At 33.9% G+C, this 27,382-nt stretch overlaps 2 protein-coding genes across 4 annotated transcripts in view; one reads left to right on the top strand and one right to left on the bottom strand.

Annotated features, from left to right (window-relative positions):
• The window catches only part of LOC100371084 (intermembrane lipid transfer protein VPS13B-like), a 55,800-nt gene extending 39,126 nt beyond the window's left edge, over positions 1-16,674 (bottom strand). Inside the window, exons 1-14 of the mRNA XM_085507490.1 lie at positions 16,630-16,674; positions 12,894-13,872; positions 12,465-12,670; positions 11,723-11,938; positions 10,900-11,122; positions 8,146-8,331; positions 6,858-7,045; positions 5,833-6,033; positions 5,022-5,146; positions 4,052-4,230; positions 3,622-3,756; positions 1,825-2,007; positions 953-1,147; positions 184-359 (exon numbers count right to left, since the gene is read on the bottom strand). Coding sequence (XP_085363616.1) covers positions 184-359; positions 953-1,147; positions 1,825-2,007; positions 3,622-3,756; positions 4,052-4,230; positions 5,022-5,146; positions 5,833-6,033; positions 6,858-7,045; positions 8,146-8,331; positions 10,900-11,122; positions 11,723-11,938; positions 12,465-12,670; positions 12,894-13,833 — 3,153 coding nt within the window. The 5' untranslated portion in view covers positions 13,834-13,872; positions 16,630-16,674. The remainder of the gene's footprint in view (positions 1-183; positions 360-952; positions 1,148-1,824; positions 2,008-3,621; positions 3,757-4,051; positions 4,231-5,021; positions 5,147-5,832; positions 6,034-6,857; positions 7,046-8,145; positions 8,332-10,899; positions 11,123-11,722; positions 11,939-12,464; positions 12,671-12,893; positions 13,873-16,629) is intronic.
• A 216-nt stretch (positions 16,675-16,890) lies between these two features.
• LOC100370932 (lysine-specific histone demethylase 2-like) overlaps positions 16,891-27,382 on the top strand; it is a 42,027-nt gene continuing 31,535 nt past the window's right edge. For 2 of the 3 annotated variants that reach the window (XM_085507976.1, XM_085507974.1), the window contains exons 1-3: positions 16,891-17,291; positions 21,765-21,828; positions 24,757-24,817. In XM_085507976.1, coding sequence (XP_085364102.1) covers positions 24,813-24,817 — 5 coding nt within the window. In that variant the 5' untranslated portion in view covers positions 16,891-17,291; positions 21,765-21,828; positions 24,757-24,812. The remainder of the gene's footprint in view (positions 17,292-21,764; positions 21,829-24,756; positions 24,818-27,382) is intronic. The other variant, XM_085507975.1, reaches the window with a different exon arrangement.

Raw genomic sequence — 27,382 nt, 5'->3', positions numbered from 1 at the left:
GTCAGCTTAATACAAAATAAATTTAAATCATTATTTTTTTCACAATATAATTTGATTGTGCTTTTATGGATAAAATTTCTCTGTCCTAGAAACTGCAGTGCAAAGGTCACTTTTACAAATAACATGAATTTTAAAAATATCTGAATAAGGTGACTGGCCTTTTTTTGTGAAGGAAGCACATACCTGGACTTGTAACTGTTTTATAATGGTCCAGATTTCCACGATATTAGGCATACCATCTTTATTTTTCTTAGTTTTTAGAGCATCTTGAGTGGTTTCCGTTGGAGACGGTGTTGGCTGTGATGGTGATTGACTCTCAGATTGCTTTGATAGTCTTAAGCTGCTTGAATGAGTGGAATCTGCATGGCAAGTACACAAGATGTAAATATTGAGGTACCTAAGGGGTTTTCACAAACAATTGCAAAGGGCCTAGGAGGTTGTTTTTTTACCCAAACAGAAGACTTTGGAGAATTTTAAAACAAGGTGACTTAGGCGGTACTTTCAACCAATAATAAGAGACTTCATAGGTAGTACTTTCAACCAATAATAAGAGTCTTAGGTGGTACTTTCAATCAATAATAAGAGACTAAGGTGGGACTTTCAACCAATTATAGAAGACTTAGCTGGAACTTTTAACCAATAGAAGGAGACAAAGGTGGTACAATCAACCAACAATAGGAGACTTAGGTGGTACTTTCAACCAATAGTAGAAAACTTAGGTGGTACTTTCAACCAATAGTAGAAAACTTAGGTGGTACTATCAACCAATAATAGGAGACTTAGGTGGTACTTTCAACCAATTATAGGAGACTTAGGTGGTACTCTCAACCAATTAGACACAAATAAGAAAGGACCAAAGATTCAAAATAACTTAAGTTTGTAAATTAAAAACAATCAGAATCACACTAACAAATTCTGCATAAAATGAAGCAATATATTCCATTAAACTGACCTTGTGATGATGTGTTGTGTATTTGTTCCTGCGATTTAGATCCGTGTGTTGACATGGTAGTCAACGTTATGATACTATCTTGCTTGGTCAACAACGGGATGATCTTCTCGCTCGGTTGATACGTCAGCCACGAATACAAGATTGGATCGACACAGACAGACGTACCATGGATGCTCAGTAAACATAGACCACAAGCTGTGAAATTTCACACTCAGTTAAAAGCAAGCATGAAACGCTGTACACTGAATATACGATTTAGAGTCCAGGGAAAGTGTCAATCTTTCAAGACCGGAATTAAAAGCAACCAGATCTTCAAGACTACATACGACAGCTTTTTATCAGAATGCAGAATGACTCACACAAATATATTGTCACTTGTTTATGTCAACACATTTTCGATGACAGAAATGTTAATTCTTTGATAATTTGATCACATGGGGTTCGTCTTGATTACGAGATCTTACTAATTGTAGAACTGACATGATTACAGATTGTGGTTCAGCACTCAAAAACAGATCTCGTGTGGACAACGTATGCAGACGATGACAGAACTGTGTTACTGTGTCTTTTCGGTTATATTTGTTGTGAAGTACAAGAAAGTTTACTGCCATACCAATATCCTTGTGAAATTATTTCAACGCTACAGTAGCTATAAACATGTCTGATGCTAATTTCGATTTTCGAATTATTAATTTTTGTTTGAATCAAACATCTGCATGAAAAACTAATCATATTTGATAATATGAATGCTATTTACAGCGATATCAATATCTTGAAAGTTGCTGTGTCGCTTTTGCCTGATTAACAGTATTTTAAAAACCAATATTGGCACTCAACAAATAAGGTCAAGAGAACGTTGAGCTTATACTTACCATCGCCAGCATCTTTATCCTTCGGTATCTGGACGGTGAAAGTGAAAATATCGTTATCATAGTCCGGTAAGTTTGAATCTGCGGCAGGAACAGATAATGGTGATCTGTAGAAGTCTACCGTATGTACTCCAGTGTTGTCTATGGGTCCATAGAATAACGGTGTGGTACTGTCACGACCGTCCTCTATAAAACAGATACAATAGAGAGGATATGAGGCATGACAAATGAAATAATTCTATGAACAATATAACAGTACCGGACATAGCATGGACCAGAATATTCAACTCGCGTCTTACCTAATGACTGTATGGCTACTGATATTGATCCAACAGTACCAGATACATCATGGACCAGAGTATTCAACACACAACTTACCTAATGACTGTATGGCTACTGATATTGATCCAACAGTACCAGACACAGCATGGATCAGAGTATTCAACACACAACTTACCTAATGACTGTATGGCTACTGATATTGATCCAACAGTACCAGACACAGCATGGACCAGAGTATTCAACACACAACTTACCTTATGACTGTATGGCTACTGATATTGATCCAACAGTACCGGACACAGCATGGATCAGAATATTCAACTCACGTCTTACCTAATGACTGTATGGCTACTGATATTGATCCAACAGTACCAGATACATCATGGACCAAAGTATTCAACACACAACTTACCTAATGACTATATGGCTACTGATATTGATCCAACAGTACTAGATACATCATGGACCAGAGTATTCAACACACAACTTACCTAATGATTGTATGGCTACTGATATTGATCCAACAGTACCGGACATAGCATGGACCAGAATATTCAACACACAACTTACCTAATGACTGTATGGCCACTGATATTGATCCAACAGTACCAGACACAGCATGCACCAGAGTATTCAACACACAACTTACCTAATGATTGTATGGCTACTGATATTGATCCAACAGTACCAGACACAGCATGGACCAGAGTATTCAACACACAACTTACCTAATGACTGTATGGCTACTGATATTGATCCAACAGTACCAGACACAGCATGGACCAGAGTATTCAACACACAACTTACCTAATGACTGTATGGCTACTGACATTGATCCAACAGTACCAGACACAGCATGAACCAGAGTATTCAACACACAACTTACCTAATGACTGTATGGCTACTGATATTGATCCAACAGTACCAGACACAGCATGAACCAGAGTATTCAACACGCAACTTACCTAATGACTGTATGGCTACTGATATTGATCCAACAGTACCAGACACAGCATGGACCAGAGTATTCAACACACAACTTACCTAATGATTGTATGGCTACTGATATTGATCCAACAGTACCAGACACAGCATGGACCAGAGTATTCAACACACAACTTACCTAATGACTGTATGGCTACTGATATTGATCCAACTGTACCGGACATAGCATGAACCAGAGTATTCAACACACAACTTACCTAATGACTGTATGGCTACTGATATTGATCCAACTGTACCGGACATAGCATGAACCAGAGTATTCAACACGCAACTTACCTAATGACTGTATGGCTACTGATATTGATCCAACAGTACCAGACACAGCATGGACCAGAGTATTCAACACACAACTTACCTAATGATTGTATGGCTACTGATATTGATCCAACAGTACCAGACACAGCATGGACCAGAGTATTCAACACACAACTTACCTAATGACTGTATGGCTACTGATATTGATCCAACTGTACCGGACATAGCATGAACCAGAGTATTCAACACGCAACTTACCTAATGACTGTATGGCTACTGATATTGATCCAACAGTACCGGATACAGCACGGACCAGAGTATTGGATGAATATTTCATTTCTACATTTGATATCGTAGCATCTAGTATTGGTTGGCCAGTAGGAAAAGATTTGGCTGCAAAAAAAAAAAGATAGCAGTGTTACAAATGCATGCAATTACGTAAAAGACAAGTATTTTTACAGTCCAATAAGTCGTATTTTAATGATTCACTAAACAATAAAAGCAATTTTTGGTTACCGGAAATGTGACTTCTATTGGAGATGTGCTTCTAATATAGAAAATACGGTCAGACAAACGAACAAAACATCAAAACAGCACAGTTGTCACACAACAGAGTGTTCTATATGTGAATATAAAAAATATTGTGCTAAATTTGAGCATATGCTGTGGACTGGCACTTTACACTCACCTGTCGGTCTGAAAACATCGTCCATTAACGTGTCATGTGACAACTGCTCTAAATTAGGAATTGGAGCTTGCCAACTCTCAATTATATTGTGAAGCAGGATTACTTGTGCTTTAGTTGAATTGACCCCAAAATGAGGCACCTCAATTAATAATTCAGATTTCACTAAAGCAGGATTTGACCTTAAAAAAAATATATATAAATGTGTAATGTAATGATAGAAATGCTTTTTTATGTTCATGCTTCAGAAATTGTACATTTTAAAAACATTGACTTCTAAATCTGGTTTCAGGATTTTGTTGGATAAGGTTTTTTCATGAACTATACAAAATCCAAAACCTCTATGATTCTATGTGGTGAGACTGCAAGTCAATTTTTTTTCAAAATTTTCAGGTTTTATAACTTATATTTGTTGCACCAAAGAATCACTGCGACTGTCCCACTTCGTGTTTAACAAATCGCCAGAGTGAATGATGTCAATGCTATGAAATTTCATAATACATCACAAAAACTAGAATATTATGATTAACCCTTTCACCACCAGTTCCATTTTTTCATCACAAATTCACAAAATAGTTCTGTTTACAGTAAATTTCCTTTAAAAGATAGAAACAAAAATGGATGAATTTTTTGAGTGGAAACCAAAAATTTACTCAAATTTTGTTTGTTAGCTCCAAAATTAGGGATCATTTCAAAAAATATTGAAGAATATAAGAAAAAAGTACAGAAAAATTTGGGCGAGAGTCTGCTGGTGAAAAAGGTTAAAGTGGTTTTCATTACATTACACCTAGAGACTACTAGCTTAACATTAAATGTTACTTCTAAATTTTGTTGTTTCATAAAATTACATTTCCCAGTATATTTTTGCAAAACAACTCACCAGAACTTGACAAAAATAAAATACCTGCACCATCAAACCAAAATGTAAATTTTTAGCAAAAACAATAAGTATAAAATGGTAAGCAAAACACACCAGTACATAGGGAACTTGATTGTTTTCTTGTACACTGCAGCACTGCATGATGGGAGTATGTTGAGAACCAAAGGATTGTCACATGACTGTCCTATTGTAGTTAGCCCAACTTGACATCCAAAGACCTGGAAATAAACCACAGTGTGTTAATTATTTTCATGTTTGTAAATTTCAAAAAGCATATAACCAGAATAAGAGGGTTTTTTGTTTTATACAAGCTAGATTTCAGCTAGGTTTTTGTCATCAATAAAACTTTTCAATTTGAATATAATAAACATACTTTTTGATAACTCTGTAGATTTTGCAAGAGCATCAAGTAACAACAAATGTATATTTCCATATTATTAAATGTGTAGTATTACATTCAATAGAAACCTTGTCCTGCATATTTGCTCCAAACCGCCATTAGAATTTTCTCATTCATCTTTTTCTAATTCACTTAGTACGAATGGTAAATTAATCATCAGCAAACAATGATATCAGTTTTACAGAAGAAAAAATAATATTCAAAAAAACTATCGGGAGCTGGTTCGGTCATTTTGAAATTCAGACAAATAAATTTCTGAACAGACGATAAAAGAGAGTAAAAACACATCACTTTCTCAGTTGAGTCAAAGTATATATACAATGCAGAATTTGCTACATTGAAAAACCTGTCAACGAACTCTTTTCTGATTGGTCTAACTGGGTAGCCAATCAGGCACAATCTTCTAAGTTGCTTTGCATTGACTCCTGTTTCTGCGAGTCTAATAAAATGACGACCTGTTACTTTTATCTTAACGCTACGAAGTATAATAAATATCGCTCTCACCTTAATATACATATGCGCATAACAATGATGTAACAGATTTCCACTCGGCTGCGATAATTTACTGACTGATTTGACAAGACTTCTACCATACATGGGGAGCGTGTTTTGAATGTCAATGCGGTCAGCTAGCAGCTGACATGCTGGCAGTGGATAAATTGGCTGATACGATAAGGACAGCTCTCGTTTCCTTCTTGATGACTCCTGGTGGCAGAATTAACAAAACTATCATCTCAATGTCAAATGTAAAAAACAAACATGAATACGGACGTAATAGATTAACAGTCACTGATGTTAAATTTTTTTTAGATTTTGTTTTTTACATTTGAAGTGAATTTGAACAGTGCTTGATCTTCAAAGCGCACTGTGAATCACAGTAGCTAAATCGGTTGACAATATGCCAATATGTTAATATTATTTGAAGACATTCGTAATGACTAAATTTTATTAAGGTCATCGCGACTCACTGGAAAAAGAACCAAGGTTAAATGTTAACTGCCACAAAATATTGACTTGTTTCTTGTATGAATAATATCGTAAACTGTTTAACATTCACTGCTAAGAATGTTTCGTGACTTGTTGCTTCAATAGCCTTTGTAAAGACAAAATTTTGTTTAAGTCGCTTTAAGGTCATGTTTTAAAGACCCCGAGGAAATTTTCCTCAACTTTCAAAATTCGCTAAAAATTCCTAGCTGCGAACATTAAATACAAGCAGAAAATACATTTTTTTTGCAATAATATTATAAATACATAATGTTCCAAGAAGGCATTAAAATTTTTTATATAGAATATTTATAAATATTTTATGAAATTCAAATGACACATGAAAACAGCTTTACCAATTGGCCAACGATTGAAGAAAACCCGAAAGACTCATGAGTAACGGTCATTATCAAATAGCCAATAAAGGTTTGGGATTTGAATGAAGCGCAAGGGTCTTCCGGCATAAATGTTTTATAAATATTTTCAAAACATTTATGCCTTCCTGAAATGGAGTGTATTGAAGACGCACATTACACGGTACATACCTTTCTGTGTGATTTTCTCTGTTTCAAGACAATCTTTTTCTTTTTAATTTCACACTGCGGGTGTTCCGCCATCGATAATGATACATTAACATTCAGAAACGTTACATGCAACGATCTAATTGGAATATACTCTTCCAAAGCTGCCACTTCGTCGATGCTTGGGACTGGTCGATTCTCATCAACAATTTCTGAAGTAAAAATACACACATTGATAAATCATTGACTGAAATACAGTGCATGTCTGTACAATCTAGCAGTGATCACAAGAGTTTAAAGCTTCCAGGGGTCAACACATTGGTGAAAGGACATGAAACAAACACAGTGGAGATACGGTAATAAAAATTTTTTTTGAAAGTCAAATTTTTAGACTCACGAAATTGACAAAAATTCTAAAGTGGATGAAATTTTGGAAGAAATATTGGTCGTTTTGGAATAACATGGGAAGCTTTGGGGTTTTTTAAAAAGTGGAATAAACAACAATAGTACGGACAAATTTGTTTGTAATAACGCGCGGTACATGCTAAGCTAGGAGTCACAACCTACATGACCTAATTTACACAAGAGTGAAAATAAACTGCGAATAGGCCTACGTCGCTTCAAAATACACAAACCGTGACGTAAATGTTATTTTAGTTCATGCAAATTACGTGGAAGCAAGCCTGACCTCACTCACACTTAACGAGTACAGGAGTACAGAAACCCGTAATTAGACAAGGTTGGTGCGAATTACCAAGATCTCCATGATATAAAAGTTTGGTCGAATCTTCAGAGTCGCAAAAAAAACGGAAACTCGTCAATTCTAGAGTTTTTACGGTAGTAATCCACTACAATACAAATGGGGATACATGTCTACCATTCTGTGTTCCAGCCAATGAAATATGGCCCGAATTACATTTTTAAAGTTTACTGTTTTTGTTTGCTGTAAATGTCTTTCGACTTTTTCCCATGATGCAGTGTGTAAAACATTCCAAAATCACACATGTCTGTAGAACTTGAATTTCTGAGTTCAGAGGTCATCCATTTTTAGAACAAATTTGATAAAATTGTCTTAGCCTATAGGAATAGTACATGGAGAAAGTCTGCACTATTGTGTTTTGTGCATTAAGGCAATTAACCTAAATATTTCTGTGAGGTTCAAGCTACTCTTTTGAATCTAAAATACCAAGAATTTGACAAGGTGGACATCCAAATTTAGATTTATTACAATAAAACAAACATACTTGGAACATGTAAATTCCATATTTTCATTTAAGTTTTTTCATCAAGAATATTATTCCTGAATTCTCACCTGGTTTCGGTCTGCTGTACGGCTCATACTCGTGATCATTAGCACAGAATACAAACTTCTGCAAGCGGTGGACAGCGCTGCTGTTAATGTTCCACGTAGACGGTCCAAACAACACCTTATTTGAAGACATTTCTTTCACTGTATGAAACTGCGCTTCACTGCTGTGCCGTGACGATGATCTGCTACCTAGAAAATCAAAGAAAGCTTAGAAAGAACTCCCGTGTGCTGAGAGTATTGAAGACACATTAAAAATTAATTCAAAATTACTTGTACATGAGATATTGATAGAAAAGCTGAAAACTAATTATGTACATCAGGTAACTAATATGAACAGAACAGAACAAAAAAATTATGAATTATTATGCTAATTAGAGAATTAATATGAACAAATTTTAACCCAAAATTAATCAGGCCTGTCTATTGTCCTATTTATGTACCAAATTTTATTCAAATGTCATGATCAGTAATTGAGATATCAGTGTTAATTAATTATGTTAATTAGGAGATTAATAAGCATAAATATTTACCAAAAACTAATTGGGTTTCTGCATAGTTCTCTTTAAAAGTTTCATTAAAATCCAATTTGTGGTTCTTTATATATCAGTGGAACATTATGCAAATTAGGTAATTAATATCCAATTAAAACTAATTAGGTCTCTGCATACCGGTAATCCTAGAAGATCTATGTAGCAAGTCTCATTGAATTATGATGATTACTACTTGATATATCAAAAGCTGAAAATTAATTAATTATGCAAATTAGATAATTAATATATACTGATATTAGCCTAAAACTATCAGGTCTGTGCAGTGTCCTATGATGTCTATGTACCAAATTTCATTGAAATGTGATGATTACTACCTGAAATATCAGAAGCTGAAAATTAATTAATTATGCAAATTAGGTAATTAATATGTACTCGTATTACCTTAAAAACTATCAGGTCTGTGCAGTGTCCTATGACATCTATGTACCAAGTGTCATTGAAATGTGATGATTACTACTTGAAATATCAAAAGCTGAAAATTAATTAATTATGCAAATTAGCTAATTAATATATACTGATATTAGCCTAAAACTATCAGGTCTGTGCAGTGTCCTATGATGTCTATGTACCAAATTTCATTGAAATGTGATGATTACTACTTGAAATATCAGAAGCTGAAAATTAATTAATTATGCAAATTAGGTAATTAATATGTACTCGTATTACCTTAAAAACTATCAGGTCTGTGCAGTGTCCTATGACATCTATGTACCAAGTGTCATTGAAATGTGATGATTACTACTTGAAATATCAAAAGCTGAAAATTAATTAATTATGCAAATTAGGTAATTAATATGTACTCATATTACCTTAAAAACTATCAGGTCTGTGCAGTGTCCTATGACATCTATGTACCAAGTTTCATTGAAATGTGATGATTACTACTTGAAATATCAAAAGCTGAAAATTAATTAATTATGCTAATTAGGTAATTAATATCTACTGATATTACCCAAAAAACTATCAGGTCTGTGCAGTGTCCTATGACATCTATGTACCAAATTTCATTGAAATGTGATGATTACTACTTGAAATATCAAAAGCTGAAATATAATTAATTATGCTAATTAGGTAATTAATATGTACTCGTATTACCCTAAAAACTATCAGGTCTGTGCAGTGTCCTATGACATCTATGTACCAAGTGTCATTGAAATGTGATGATTAGTACTTGAAATATCAAAAGCTGAAAATTAATTAATTATGCAAATTAGGTAATTAATATGTACTCATATTACCCTAAAAACTATCAGGTCTGTGCAGTGTCCTATGACATCTATGTACCAAGTTTCATTGAAATGTGACAATTACTACTTGAAATATCAAAAGCTGAAAATTAATTAATTATGCTAATTAGGTAAATAATATCTACTGATATTACCCTAAAAACTTTCAGGTTTGTGCAGTGTCCTATGACATCTATGTACCAAGTTTTATTGAAATGTGATGATTAGTACTTGAGATATCAGTGGAAAAGCCGAAAATTGATTAATCATTATTGCAAATTAGGTAATTAATATTGCACAGATTTTTACCCAAAACTAATCAAATCTGCGCATTAGTTTGGAGCATCTGTGTGCCAAGTTTCATCAAAATCCAATGAGTGGTTCTTTAGATATCAGTGGAACAGTCATGAAACAGCCAAAAATCAGCTAATTATCATGCAAATTAGGTAATTAATATGCATGGATTTTTACCAAAACCTAATCAAATCTGCGCATTGGCCCAGAGCATCTATGCACCAAGTTTCATCAAAAACTGATGTATGGTTCTTGAGATATCAGTGGAACAGACGGACACACATACACACACACACACACACACATACACACATACAGACACACTAACTGCAAAGACTCCCTTTTTGTGCTTCGCACACGGGAGTCAAAAAGATGATCACCTTTCAGTATAGTGTCAATGTATTAACTATTCATTGTGTTTTAATTTTGCTATTTACGCAGATACATGTAATCCACCAAATTAATTCCAAGTGAATAATGTTACTCAGTATTTTATTTAAAAATTCATGAATTTAGAAACCCAGATAAAATGCTCAAAATACTAGTAAAAAATAATGTATTCAAGGGATTATAATTATCATTTCCTGGTAAATCTATTCTGAAACTAGCATCAACTTTTTTGTTTGAGAAAGAAAACGAGACCTGAATATTTTTATTCTGCATTTAGACATATATACACAGGTTACCTTCATCATCTTTAACATCCATGGTAAATATATAATCCAACCAGAACGCCCCAAATCTCTGCAAGGCCCAGGACTCTGAATATTTCATTTGATGTTGCTCCAAGTCAAATATGAACATGGTTCTCTCTGCATTGTTTTCGGGGCTCTCTCCATCAAACAGTGACCCAGTTATATAATTCTCTTGTTTCTTCTCAATATTGAAATCTCCGCAGTACAAGAACGGCTGTATGACACGAAGATGGCAGAAGTTGAAAAAAAAGAACATAGCACAACTATCAAAACCTTTCCCATGATGAACTGTAACCCATTTGAACACCATTTTGATGCAACATCTTACTAATTTTTATATATTTTTTAGAATTTCAATGTTAATTTTGTATCAGATGAACATGATTGCTACTGGTCTTGATATTGATCAAAATTAGGAAAAAATGTACGTGGCCTTATTTTGTGAAAGATCATAAAAATTGATTTTGACATTCAAAGAGTATAACATTGAATGTAGTAGAGTAGAGTTCATCAAAAAATAATATTACTCTCTTTAAAAATAAAGATGGCAATTTACTGTGGAATACTTTATTTTAGCTGGAATTACTTTTTGCTGAAAAGGCTTTTTGGGTGTTTTGTATGGGATTTATTTTCACTGATTTTTGATGAGTTTAATGTGAAATATAGGAAAAAAAGTATATTCGCTGGATTTTATTTTCACGGAATCATCCTTTCAGTGAAAATAGTGAAAATAAATTTCAAGCGAAAATAAAGTATTCTACAGTATGTAAATCTATAAATGTAGACAGAGGAGTTAAATAATAACAAATATAACCTGATAATGATGTCCTTCTTGTAAGTCTGGAAGTTCACATGCACAGTCCCCCATACCGACGACTCTAGCATTTGTACAGCCAGCCTGGGCATTGAAGAATGGCTCTCCTTTTAATAAGATTTCAGTACAAGCACCTTCTATAGCTAGACCCATGAATGGATTGAACACTATTTTCTGTGGGCCGTAAAATGGACTGTCTTGTCGCACATCCGTCAGCTGAAATAACAAAGAAGCATTGTTTTTGTTTGATAGTAAATGTTTGTTGAAATGACAGTCATTCAAGGCACAACATATAGGTCCCATGCAATGTTTGAAAACGTAGTGTGTTTACTTGAAATTTGATCATGCTCTGTGTGAAGCTTTAAAAGTTGCTTGGTAAAGAAAAAATATTTTTATTTTCCAGCTACCAGGGGGTATATGTAAAAAAAATTTGCATTGCTTGATACATTCATGCACCCCCCCACCCACAATTTCAAATAATCCACCCTGAAGTATGCAAGTTACACCAAAATGTAAACACTTTTCTAGTGATAATTTGGATACTATTTTGAAGATGATCAGATGAAAATTGCTTGAGTTATTGCAACCAGAAGAAACAGTTAACAATGAGAACGACGATAACAATGACAAGAACAACATACATTTTTGCCTTGTGTGCCTCTCCTTCCATCTATGATACAGAAAGATGACATTTCAAATTTCCTACAAGGACAACATTTTAGATTTCCTGTTCTTCACTTACCTTGAACGTGACTCTGACGTGGTTGAAGTAAAATCCCAGTGCCAAGATAGGAAGTTCCAGTTTCTTCTTCGGCCTCGGTCTCCCTTGTTGATACGTTTCTAACTCCTCCTCATCCTCAATGATGACCAATTGTGGGACGTAGGACCACGCCCATGAAGCCCATCCTTCAGGATTTGAGTTTTCATCTTCATCAGCTCCGTCATTTTCTGTAATAAAAGATTTGTTATCTATAGATGACATCAAAGGAGGGTAAAGAAAGCATGCACATGGAATATGGGGGTGTCAAATTATGATTGATTGACATAAGGGATATACAATTTTCGGCAGATGTTTTACCCGAATCCCAGCTTCCATTTGTAACGAAAATGTTGATTTTTTATTGTGAGCATTAGAACATGTATTAACAGAAAGGTTTTCAATAATAAATACCCTGTGAATTCATAGATGTTTCTTCATTTGTTGTTGCTTCCAAAAGACTGTCACCTTCTTCTTCATTCTCAGTATGTGGCGGACCAAGTTCACCGTAATACAACGCCATCAGTAATTGCACTAAACGTATAAACATTGGTAATTGAGTATCGCTCATCGATATGTCAAGCTTCTCGCATAAAGTATTGATCTTGATAACGCTCGCTCGCTTTGCATTGATGCTGTCAAATGTCATGTGCATCCGCATCATCAACGAACATTTATACAGAAGCGGCTCCTGGTACATTTCGATCTTCCCGCTCGCATTACGCTTATCTAAACACACTGTCAAATCTGAGAACTGACAAACCCTTCGCAAGACCAGCTCCGGCTGTGCTAACTCAATAAATGCACTCTCCCAGTCTCCATTAACGCTAAACGATTCAGCAGATTTGACGTTTAATGACAAAACTATATCATCTTCCACATACTTTAAAATTAAATTGTTCACAATAATATTGATGTTGTTGATTACTCGATTAACCAAAATTTGTACGTAACTCGGCGGGATGTCTTCCTCATGGTGAACCTTTTTCGGTTTAGATTTCTTCTCGGTGATCTTCGCGACTGAACTGGACTTGGAACTTGTACTGTTGCGGTCACTGTCAGCAGCATCACGTAGCTTCAGCACGCACTCGATAGTGTTGATGGTTACAACAACCGGCTCATATATCAACTTGTGCCATGGAACATGAATACGCAACTCATGGATATGCCCGCTCACAAACGATATCGGAAGGTTCAGGTCATGTTCTAATACATCTAATTTCAAGTCCAGCTTGTTCAGGACCAGATCACCACCCCATAATGACAGCTGAAGATCTTCTGGTTTGATGTTCTTAATATATTTATTGACGTAACTGAGCAAGATGGGAGCTAAATAGGATTCGATTTTAAACATCTTGATGAGTGGTCAGAAGCCCAAGGGCAAGATTTCAACCTGAAAATAATGGGAAAAAAATGTCTGAAATTTTACTTTGTCATGCAATAATTGAATACCATATCTGTTCTATTAGAAGGACACATAAACCGAACACAACATTTACTATACGCTGATTGTCCATAGAGATACACCTGTCATTTACGTATTTAAGCACATGGGTTACTAATAGAGAAAATACAGTACACATATATATATATATATATATATATATATATATATATATATATATATAGTCGCATACTGTTGTGTGCTAGATATAATGATGGACTTTTGAGTACTGTGGTTTTTCGCTTGTCAAATTGTACCCCTTTTGGTAAACAATGGCCCTGATTAAAGGGCAGTGTTAACTGTCTGTTGATTCATGTCATGTTCAATATTGGTCCTTTAACTACATATATAACACATGTAAAATACATTTTGTTTATGCAAAATTCGAACATGCACTGCACATTAACCACTGCCCTTTGACCTAAGAAGTTCATCTGTAACAAGTATGTATGACATATGAAATAAGTGCCATTCATTTCCATTATGATGAGAAAAGATCCAGACAAGGTAGAACGTTACTAAAATTAAAAATAATAATAAATAATTTTCTATTTTTACCTACTGTAAAGTATTTAATTTTTTGCACTAGAACGTTTCAGAATTTAGTGATTTAATGGTGTTTATGAGAAAAAAAGGTGAAAGACACTCTGTCTTTTGGACCCCAGTGAAAATTTCCCAATTTTCACAGACTTGCTTCTGACAAAATTAAAGTTGTTAATAATATGTGACATTACAAGATAAGGAAGTGAAATAAAAACAAATTGGTCAGTTCCGAGAAAACTGATGTCCAAAATGGAGTAAAATGAGCACATTTTGTGGCAAACTTTAATTTTTTACAATTTCTTGCATTAAGTAAATGAGAGATTTACAGCATGTCCACATAACGTATGATCCAGCTTTGCCATATTGTAAATTAATCGTTAATTAATCGTTAATTAATCGACCACCAAAGCCAATTTTTCTTTCTTTTTACAAAAATAAACCTGGATTATGGATAGTTTTTTTTAAATATTTTTTCCAAAGGCTTGTTCATAACCAAGCACCAATAGGGAATTATGACTACTAGTATTTGGTTCAAAACTGTTACAATTATAGAAAAATAAACAAAAATTTACAGAATGTTGCACAAAAATGTTGGCAGGTGATCAAAAAAGAGGCGTACATAAGGGATTGCAAGGTAATTTGAGTCAACAAGACTACAAAACGTTTATCTGTTATCAATGAGAACTGTTATAGTGTCATCTAATAAAGTGCAGATTATATATTAAACAATTCGATATTGAACATTAATAATATTTGCATCAGCTTTCAATATAGCAAATGTGGTACATTTAATGTACTCTAAGACACTTTATTTTAGCTGAAATTAATTTTTGCTGAAAAGACTTTTTGTATTTTGTATGGAATTTATTTTCACTAATTTTTGACGATTTGAATGTAAAATATAGGAAAAAAGGTATATTCGCTTGATTTTACTTTCACTGAATCATTCCTTCAGCAAAAATAAAATCAAAGCGCAAAAAAATAAAGTATTTTACAGTACATGTTCAAAATATTATTTTTTTTAGCTTTGATCATTACAATTTTACTGTGAATACATCAGTGGTTCTCATCAATTGTTTCAAATGACAGTAATTTTTCTTTAAAATATTCATAAACGTAATTTTGAAAATCAGTGTAAATCTGACTTTTATTAAGGAGTCATAAAATATGAATATGTAACTTTCATAACCAAGTCTGGCGATATGCAATATGATTTCATGTGAAGCGAACATGAAAGCGACTCTATTGGTGCACATCAATTCACTTTTAGCATGCCACATCCATTGTTGACTATTTGTGTTCCAACTATACATTGACTAAACATATCTGCAGTAAATCATAATGATCATTGCTGTGGGTCTATAAGCCAGGTTTGGAATACAAAATATTGAGCAATCGCTATGGCATAGTAAAATGGAATTGAATGAAGTTCTGACCAATAGCGTCACAATATACAGTGGGTGCTTGCAATGTTTGATTGCATAAACAGAAATGAGTGAGAATATCGCTGCATTCAAAAATACACATATTATATTACACCATTCCATGATTACACGCTTTGCGACTAAGCAAAGAACACTATCAAAAATGGTCTGAGATGAACAGAAAGCAGTTCTTTCACAGACTCACAAATTTGCAGTATTTGCAATAGGTTTTCTTGCGATCATATCGCAATTCACTTGGCTTCTTTACATGTGATATTCATCGCATACCCCACCCTTACATCCATTCATCCTTGCTTTTACAAAGATTCATACTATTAACTTTGTACAACTGTGATTATATAATATACAGCTAGGAACTACAGTATGCAGAAAATTTAAAAAGTAGAGTAATTCACTGAATTTATTATTATATCAATTTCAAAAAATATAATTCTCATAATTATGGAAATAGATTCCAGGTTATAATCGGGGTATCATGATCCCACTGCCATCAGGCGATTTTAGAAACTAGACAACACAACAGCGGCGACGTGGCAGCTGTGCGAGCTGCAGTTCGGCGGAATACTGCCATTACTGGGCGATAAAAAGCATAATATCCGTATCGGCGATATCTCACCAATTATACAGAATATATTTTTTTTAATTGATACTAGGCTTAACCACAGTAGTTAAAGATCGGCGTTATTTAACGATTGCAAGTGGAAAAAACTAAACTCACCTGTCTCGACGACCGCCATCATGTTATTATTGCAGAAGACCGCTTAAGTTAGCGTATTTTTTCTTTCGGAACTACTCATTTCACCACGGTCGCGTACTGTGATATGCATTTTTTTTATAACTTACAGAGACATGGACATTTAATTGTTAAAATGGTCATACAAATAAAACATTGGAAAAAAGTGCATTGCTGAAAAATAAAGTTTTTGCAAAGGGTGCCATATTGTGAATTGCCGCCGGGTTACCAACTTCCGGTATGTTGGACATTTCAACTCGCAGACGACCTTGTCTTTTGTCTGTTTCAGCTGTGCTCTGTTTATGTTCCTGAAAATGTTCGATTTTTGGTGATTTATTGGCGTTAAAATCCTCCGAATCACCCCCTCGACGTGATGTAACTTGTCTGGATTATCGAACCGGTTGAAATTTGTACGAAGAAAAGATATTTTTCGACAGACGCTTAGTTTTCCTCAGTCGGATTGTGTGCGTGCTTGGCTCGGCGTGTGTTTCTCTCATAAAACACATACATTACATTCGATCACAAATCGATCACTAGGTTCGCCTGTATTTAGTGTCAACTATTGTGTACCAGACAAACGGAGCGGCTGTCGATAAAAATCAAACTGGGCCAACTTCTGACGTGTCGAAAGCAATTGACGTTTTGTGGTGAGTATCTTTGCATTGGGGGGAAAAGCCACGGCCATGATGTGAGCCTTAAAGAGGTTCCCCAGCCTTGGCGTTTAAAATGCATTTTATTATTAGCAGGACGTCATTTAAATAACACACAATACGCACTCGTTCACACGTTTCACTACATCCCTGGTATTTTGGCTTAGCTGAAAGGAATCCGCATCAGTTTGTTTCAATTACGCTTTAAAAATGATTTGTTTTCGTTGATTTTTCAACCAATGTTTGTTATTATTGCTTTTGAATTCCTGATGTAGATGTTGGTTCGCACGTTGCCTCCACGCCAAGGTCACTTCCCTCATTTGACAACTTGTAAATATACCTCTATGCTAAAGAATCGACTTCGTGTGCACATTAATTTAAACCATGAAACAAAACACATCTTTATTAGCATAAATCGTATTATAAAGAGAAACCATGGTCAGCATCATGATCATATATGTACTTACTACACTTGCGTTTTTTTGTTAAAAAATTGTAGATAGTTAATCGAACTAATAGTAATACTATTACTCATGATTTATGGTGTTAAATGTATCTATTATTAACAAAGGACCTGAAAAAGGTTGGCCTTTTTGAAAAATTGTTTATATGTTTCGTTCTTATCTACATTGATACATTTTAAAGTAATACTACAGTGAATTTCCTGAAAGCAAAAATGAAGAATGTTATTCTTTAGACCATGCATGTTTTGAAGTGTGTTGTCAACAAGGCTTGACTGACATCTGTATGTCGTGACTCTTTCACAGTAAAGATAATCGTGTTCTCTGGGTTGCGATACTATCATACGAGTCACTCTGTAGCATTCAGAATTTGAATCTTTAAAAGTTTTAATCATGTGGGTTTTTACCTGTTTTAGCACAATATCCTTCATTGCCATAATTTAACATTTGCAATCAGGGTGATGGTCTCCCTTCTCCTACCCCACTTCCTTCTGCCACTCTTCTCCCTGATCATGCCAACACTAGTGGCAGTGGTCTTCTCGGGTAAGTGCCCAAGTATGGTAGTTAATATTTGTGTAATGCAAGTATATAATTTGCATATTCATAATTAACAATGTATTCAATAATCTTTGTTGTTTCTTGGAAGTTCAAGCATGACATTACAGTGTCACATCAAAATGAAACCGCTGTGCTGCATGTGGGTTTGCTTGGTATAAAGGAAGTGATGAAACACTATACACATAAATTATGATGTAAACAGATGATTGTGCCAGCAATATATGCAAATTGAGATTGTAATCCGGTTTGGTTACAATAATGATGGTTATTAGAAGCTATTATAATTATTATTGAGGGTAATCTGGCTATTATTCGACGCCCAAAGAAATGATTTCAATTTAACAATAGTCATGTTCTGGCTACACTAAGTTATTTAGTATGGGCTAGATTTAAGCTTATCATGCACATGATTACGTGTTCATGCATAGGAAAGAATAACAGCATGGGCTAAGGAACACCCAAATTTTGTTGCTACATGTATGCTTACTCAGTACAGTAACCAGGAAGGTGTACATGTTAGTTCTATGGTTATAAAATAACAATTCAAATTCAGAATGAACTGAAGTTGTACAGTCTCATCGTCAATTCATTTTTTTCCCTGGGAAAAATGTCTCTGGATGTGCCCGCCTTGATTGTCATGTCAGAAATGGCATACCATTATGAATAGTTATGATATATACCCGGTAATAGTAAATCTTCCAAATAGACATTGAATACAATGGTGTTTTAGACTCTTATCCTGAGCTGAGCATTTGCACACATTTTAGTCTGTGCTAATTATTAGACCACGTCTTAAAAATGAGTCGGATTTAGTCCTTGTTAAGGTTAGTAGGTCTTCTTTGGTTAGTATACATGGCTTTGACAAGGTTTTGAAAGCTAATATTATTATTGAGGGTAATCTGGCTATTATACGATGCCGAAGAAATGATTCCATTATAACAATTGAGCGGTAATAGGTGATAATGTAATAATGGAACAGTTACTGTAAATAATAGCAGTGGTGTCAATGTTTGTTCTTCAATCGACTTATGAACCTTTGTGAAGAAGTAGTAAATAAAACGATGTGTGGCTAAATATCTTACTTCTGGCAGTGCGAAAACTACTAATATTTCTCTCTTGGGTATACACAAATATTTTTAGCGTGCTTACAGTTCTTGTGTTGTTTGTTTGTTGTGGTAGTATCATGCAGACTTATCTCCCTAGTATGGTCTAATATGTCGACCAATGGGTCTTGTTACTAAAGCAAACTCAGTGTAAAAATTAAGGAAAATCTCTATAGCCACATGCAATTTTTTTTTAAGACATTCCTCCCCAAAAATCTAGAAGCTGGCTCAACATGATTTTAGGGATACCATTTTGACATGGGATCCTTTTAAATTCACACTGGTGTTACTGATATCGCATCCTTTGTTTCTCACATTATCCACTACCAGTAGTACCCGGTATGTAATTTAGAAAAACGGTGACAACATAGAAATGTAAACTTGCTTCATGGAATCCTGTTGTTGAAACCCCTGTAAGCTAATCAACTGACTTGTTAATGTAAACATATAATTATTAATAATGAGATTATCATGCATTGTCAACAAACTATACACTTAAGCAGTACTGGGTTGCATTGACATCTGCAATTTTGTTGTTTTTTGGTGATAACCTTATTATTCTACTTTCGTCCTGCTTGTAGTAATATTTTTTGAGAGATAACAGCCCAAAATGGTAACAAAAACGTTTTGCTTTGTGCGAACATTTGCATTCAGTGATTATTCAATGATTATTCTGTTATCTGCTATTGTGCTTCTACATTCGATATAAACAAATTGAAGTGTTTTAGTGTGACATGACATTGTATAATAATACAATGTAATTTTCTTTTTTTGCCAGCTTTTGCATTACATTCACTGTAGTACCTGCTTGCTTTGTAAAGTTAGACAAACAATTATAAATTGTTATTACAACATTTTGTGTAGGCAATCCTAAATGCAATGTTTGCAAACCAGTCATTTATCGGATGTCAACATATTGGCAGCATATTGTGTAATGCATACAATTTTATTTAATTGAAATCTTCTTAATTCTCGCTGAGGTGGTTAACAGAGTTTGTTAGACAGGGACATTAATGAAATGTAATCCTTAAAAATCCACTGCACAAATCAGAAATGTACTGTGATTTTTTTAATATCCAATGTAATCTTCTATCTACGTTTTGCAGAGTTGCTAATACCATTCAATAATTGCTAAAACTAAATTGAGATTCAGAGATTTATAGAGTCCTAAATTTTATCTACATTTCTAATTGCCATATTTCTGGCGTAAAACAATAAATTTAGATGAAAACACTTAGGCTTTTTGTCTGAAATATTTGAACAAAATTAGAACATTTAAAAAAAACGCCTACCGGTAATTGCTTATGTCCAGTGAGCATCTGAATCACTTATCAGTAGCCAGCGTGGTAAAAACTATTTTGTGCTTAGCAAACGCCCAGACATATGAAAACTAAACTTTTTTGAATAGGCTGAATACAGTGGCCTTGAAATAAAGTGGGCAACTATCATATGACAATTTTGTTCACTCTGTGTGTTGAATGTGTACATCAGATTCCTGGTGTACATGTACTTGTATTATTTGACTACCTTGCTCTCTCACCCTTTTTAAATAGGAGCCATTTTTGTGTCGCTACTTTGCAGTTTAGTAACTAAACAATGCAATGAATGACCATTGATTAGGTTTAGGTGTTTTGAACACGTGTCTGTTTAGGTAGCATGTTATTGTAGCTATTGACTACATGTACTTGGTATTTTCAGCAGAAAGTGTGCTCTTACAAACTTGGGTATACAGTATACTAAATATTACATTAAACCATTCTTTCAACGTCTAAGCTAATACATTTTGTTTTACAGTAAAAATTCTTTTAGATATATTATTACATGCATAGTGATCATGGGTTTTTGTAATTTTAGTGGGAAAAAATACTGGTGTAGAACTCTATAAACTTGTAAGTTGTACGCATTCATTGTCTCTGAATTGACTTCTTCTAATTTGCATGAAGCGAACTCAAATTCAAGCAGTTTCCCTGAAAGAAGTGATGATCATTTAGAACTGTGTTTATGATTCCAGAAATTATTTTTTGATATCGCTGTCACTGTTTTATGCATGTATGTATGTATGTTCAAGGTCTACCCTATACACCACATTAAGTTTATACTATAATACCCTGTACCAGGCTGCCTAGCAACTAAACAAGCATTGATGGGCATCAAGTTTACAGCCTGGTCTAGACACATGTTTGCCTTTCCTGTACCAAGTAAATCTTGAACTTGGTTTGTATAAATACACGATATATATGTTTTTTGGTTCATATTTGTGGAATGCGTTCTCACCTCTCCAACTGAAATGCAAGTTTACTATGCAACTGATTTAAATTCTGAACATGTGGCTTTTTAAATTTATTTAGGTGAATAGAATAAGGCCTTGAAAGACTGTGACATTTTTATTGGCAGCAGAGATCTATGTTGGCAGTGAGTACAATTTCATTATCATATTGTTTTGAAGAGAATTGTTCAGATATTGATTTCAAAACCCAAGTAGAATCGTGTGTTAGTGGCTCCGGGATTTCAGTTGACCTGTTGATAATGGTGACCACTGCTGACATTCTATTTATGTGACCTAGTTTGTCCTCTGATGACTTTAGTTACCTATTAAATGGATTATGGTGTTGAGAATGAGAATGAATTGATAATTTTATGGCAGTATCAGTACTCAAATGTACTTACTTTAAACTAATATTAAGATAATATGATTAGATTGGTCACACTTTGGTGTTTCGTGGATTATGCTATGTTTACTGTACAAATTCAGTGAAATTTTACCATAGATTTTAGTAGTAAAGATTTTGTACAATATATCTCAATTATATGTTACTGTATGTTGTTATAGTGAGAGAAAATTGCCGTGGAAAATGCTTCTAACATTTGCTACTGAATATTGTTTCCAGTGAACTTTTTTGGTCAATTCTTTTGTAAACCTTATCTCTGCTAGCTGAAAAAATCTCTGTCGTAGTGTGTTTTTGTACATGTATGTAGAACATTTGTATTGTAAGATGTTTTGCCTGCAGCTTTTCAGGGTGACTTGATTGGCTTCATTTGTGTTATGTCACTCGTGTTATTGCTTGACTGAGTACATGCATCAGATTATCATGGTTTATTCATCTGTGTGTATATAATTTGGAGTCTGACTGAATTAAAAGCCTATGCTTTCTGCAATTCAGAAGAAATTTGTAGTCCTGTCTCATTGCTATATGTGCTAATTCAATTTGCTAACCTAGATGACTATGCAAAGGCAGTTTTATTGAGTTCACATGTTCTTGATAGTCTATGCACTGGTTCTCATCTAAGCTTTTAAAATGACTGCCACCATGTTTTGTTCTGCTTAAGAAGGTTACAGCTGTTGTTGCTTACATAACAGTTTACTCCCAATAAAAAATCTTGGTTACATTTAATCTTGGTAATTTTCATGAATAATTATGTCTAAATGTTAACAGATGCAACTATGTGTTGTGGCGGTGAGATGGGAGGGGGTTCTGTAAAGTACTTTATTTTAGCTGCAATTAATTTTTACTGAAAAGATATTTTGGATGTCATGTATTGAGTTTATTTTTTTCTGATTTTTAATGAGTTGTATGTTAAATATAGGAAAAAAGGTATATTCACACGATTTTATTTTTACGGAATCATCTCTTCAGTGAAAATAACGAAAATAAATTCTGACTGAAAATAAAGTATTTTACAGTACATTTAAAGTTACTGGTACATTCTGAAAGCATTCATAGAATTTTGTTGGGATTTTGGAACTATTATGCCAGATATTTCATAGTATGAATTACACACATTGCAGGAAAATCCAAGAATTTCTGTGGATTGCAGAACAGAAACAAATCTTTGTGAATCCATGCATATATGAACTCTTTTCAGAAGCACTAAAGGAGACTTGAACACAATAAAATTCAAAAACTGAAATCGACGGCATTTAGACATGCTGCTATTATACATGTCCCAATCTGCACAAATTCAAATCATCAAATACTGTAGAATACTTTATTTTTGCTTCGAATTTATTTTCGCTATTTTCGCTGAAGGGATGATTCCGTGAAAATAAAATCCAGTGAATATACTTTTTTTCCTATATTTCACATTAAACTGATCAAAAATCAGTGAAAATAAATTCCAAGCAAAACGGCCAAAAAGCCATTTCAGCAAAAATAAAGTATTCCACAGTATATCACATAATAGTTCCAAACTCCAATAGAGAATGCAACTTTGAAGGACAGTGTAATGCATCCTGTTTGAAATGGGTCCCATACAATTTGTACATCATGTAATATGCGTTGTTTACATTGTATACTAGTATATTCCAACATTCTAATGCATCCTATACCCACCACAACCACTCAGTAAATGCCCAATTCAATTCCCAAATTAAATGTGGAGTGAAAAGTCATGATATTTTCAATGGAAATAAGACAAATTCAAAGTGAATACACTATAATAGACAATAGAGTTTCCTTCCTGTCCACGGTTCATCGTATTAAAGCCTTTACACAATTGCAGATTTGCACTGCGAGCTACCCCTAAAATTCTAAATAATACTAGATTACAGCTGCTCTGCTTATTGCTGTATAAATAAGCTTTGCTATCAGCATGAGCTGTCATAACAGCCGTTTTATGTAATTAATTCATGCATATTTTTTTGTCATGCAAGATATCTTTTTTGCAACCATATGTTGTACACGTTATATGCCACATATTGCATTAGCTGTATTATTTCATGATGTCTCCTACTCTACTGTATGCTTCAAACGTCTTGTATGTAGTATTCTCTGATCGTCATCTGTGATGGGCTATGGTAGAAATTAGAATGCACAAGCACGTTTGAATTCCCCTTTGTGTTTTACCAATGAGCCGTATTTTCTAGCTCTTGGTGATCCATGGAAATCTCCATACCATAAAAAAAGATCAGTGTATTCATGATGTTACATCAAGTTATTTCACTGATTTTGTTTGTACATTAATGTAAAATAATTATTCTTTTTTTTTTTGGATTTCCCAATAATAAATATTTTCATCCTAAATGTTTTGGGGTCAGACGTTTCTGTATAATTTTCTATGAATCTAGTGTTCATTCACCTGTCCACAGGGGATCGTGGAATTTTGTGCATTTACCAGGAAAATTCTGAGAACAGTGGACAGGTCTCTAGTTTCAAGTGTTACATTGTACACACAAATAAAATTTAGAAAGATATTTTAAATATCATATGATCCATAATATCATTTACATAATTCCGCCTGCTAAGCTCTATTGAATGTATTCACAATTGTAATCAAACAGGAATGTTCCCTCGTGAATATATATACCGGTATTTATTTCCTATGGTTTGTTTTTTATTATAGAATGCCAAGAGCTAAGTATTGGAGGAAGGCGACTGCTAAATCAGATAACTGTGCAGATGAGGTTTGTACTGTCATTAACTTATGCTTGATGTCAAATCATTTTCCTCTGAAATTACTGTAAATCATTTTATTTCTATAACTGTCAATTTTTGCATTAATTTGAGGGCATTTGTGAGTGAAAACTTTTGTTAGGGTTACTGTGATTCATCCTCAAAATTAAACTAAGAAATATTTAATTTTATTGTGACTCACTAAATTTGTGAATGTACACGTTTCATTTGTGAAATTAAAGGTATGCTTCTCACCCTTTTATGTTAGGTTACATTTTGTGTATTTACTCATATTGCCAACTAATGAATCATGTTCATTGTTGTAACCATGCTTGACATTTTAATAGCAAACTGCACTGTTAGTATGATCATTGGGTCTTATGCATGGGAACCCCCCTCTCCCAAAAGGTCAACCATGATGCTGGTATTTTATGGAGGTACAAATTCACTAACAATGTTATTTAATTTTCTTCCCAAAATGAATGTAGTTGTTCAAAAACAGTAAACCAAAGCAAAAAATGATCTACAATACAGTGTTTTCTCCTAAGCAATTTTGGCACTGAGCATTATTGTGTTTTATTTCTAAAATCTATCTCGAATCAGGTTAATTTGAATGCATGAAATGTTTCATAATAGTGCCAAAATTTACGGAAAACCTTGGTACTTCAGTAAGAAAAATTCACACAAAAAGGATTAAAAGAAACACTGAAAAATATTGGAAACATTTTTGCACATTACTGAAAATACTTTACCCCTGAAAGTACCTGGATGTATGCCTAAGGACATAGAAATAATGTAAATAATAACAAAGGGCACCAAGGCAAACTCATAAAGCATCAAATTCAAGCCTTGCATTTAGGGGTGATGCATAAGGCATACTGTAAAGGGGTTAATTATTCACTGGGTTTTAATTTTGCTTATTTCGCTGACTGGAAAATGCGCTAAAGTAAGACCAAGTGAATATGTAAAATTGAGCATAGAATACGTTATCTAAATGATAAAACAGTGAATTTAAAACCCACTGAACATGCCTGAAATGGTAAATCAGTGAAATTTAAACCCAGCGAAAATTAGTCTCTTTACAGTATTTCAAGACCTCATTAAAGTTGAAAGTAACACTTGCACACATTTGAACCTGTAAATCCTGTGCACTATGTTTGTTGTATAGCATCTGGGCTTGTATTCATAGCCATTAGATGTAAGGAGAATATTAGATCCAATATATCAAAACTAGCTTATTCATCATGCGTCATTATAGTCATTCCATCCATTACAGTGAAGAATTATCACTCCCAGTCGATAAATATATAAAATGTACCTGTATGAATACACATGTGTCCTTGCATCTGGAAACCATTTGTTGCTGTGATATCAGGCAACTGAGATGCTAAATTGTGTGAGGTACGGACTTTGAGTTACAAACATCGAGTTACAAAAATTACCATGCCCATACTTCAGAAGCCACACCCACTTTTGTGAACATATGCACAAATTGTAATTCTATATTCAATTAACAGTTAGAACTTCGAGTTACAAGCAGCCTATATTTTTGTTTTTGTTGAATGTCCAATTTTAGTAACTCAAATTTCAATTTACAGTTAACATAACTTCAAGTTACAGGAAACAATGATTTCCATAATTCGAAATTTGGTTAACTGTTAAATGAAATTTGAGTGGCTAAGTTTGAACGTTAAACAAAACAAAAAATATAGATTCCCTGTAACTCAATGATTGGTTAACTGGTTAACTTAAAGTTTGAGTTATTAAATGTGGACATTCAACAAAAACAAAAATGTATGCTGCCTGTAACTCAAAGTTCTGTTAACTGTTAATTCAACATAGAGTTACAATTTGGACGAGGTCACACAAAAGTGGACGTGGTTTCTAAAACTTGGCGTCATTTTTGTATCTTGATGCCTTTGTAACTCGATGTTCATAACTCACACAATTCAGTATCTCCAGGCAACTGTCCATTCGTGTCCAGACACATTACTTGTAGTAATATATACATGTATCGGTAATACATATGCATCTTCTACAGTGTGAAATATAATAGAAATCATGATTCAATTTTATTTGCCTCTATAGAAATAGTGATTTGCACAATTAATTATGTGCCAGGGTTCAAAGTTTTATGAAGGAGTACTACTATTAAATGGAAAAAAAAATATTCATATGTCATTGAGAGTAAATGTACTGTGAGTGTTAATTTTGCCAGTTTCACTGATTTGCGATATCGTTATCTTAAAGCCATGTGAACATTTAAATCAAACTTTATCGTTTTAATAGCAAATTCATAAATTTGAAACTATATGACGATGCTTATATTATCAACGGGGTGAAATTTAATAAATACCAGTGATACTCAATGCTTAAATTTGGTCGCAAACACTTGTCTACGTCATTGTATATGATTACATTGTTATGTACATGTTGATGTAATTTCAACTTCAGTGTGATTGTGTTTGCCCTGTATCTAATTTGTTGCCCTAAGGCTGTTGGACAAGGTGAGTTTAGCTTTCAATCTTAATTGTTCATATATGAACAATTTAAGGAAAGTAGAACATTCTATGATT

This window comes from Saccoglossus kowalevskii, chromosome 14 (genome assembly GCF_978046115.1).
Source record: "Saccoglossus kowalevskii chromosome 14, keSacKowa6.1, whole genome shotgun sequence".
Lineage (NCBI taxonomy): Eukaryota > Metazoa > Hemichordata > Enteropneusta > Harrimaniidae > Saccoglossus > Saccoglossus kowalevskii.
The sequence above is the reverse complement of the archived record's forward strand: the minus strand, read 5'-3'. Positions and strand labels throughout refer to the sequence as shown.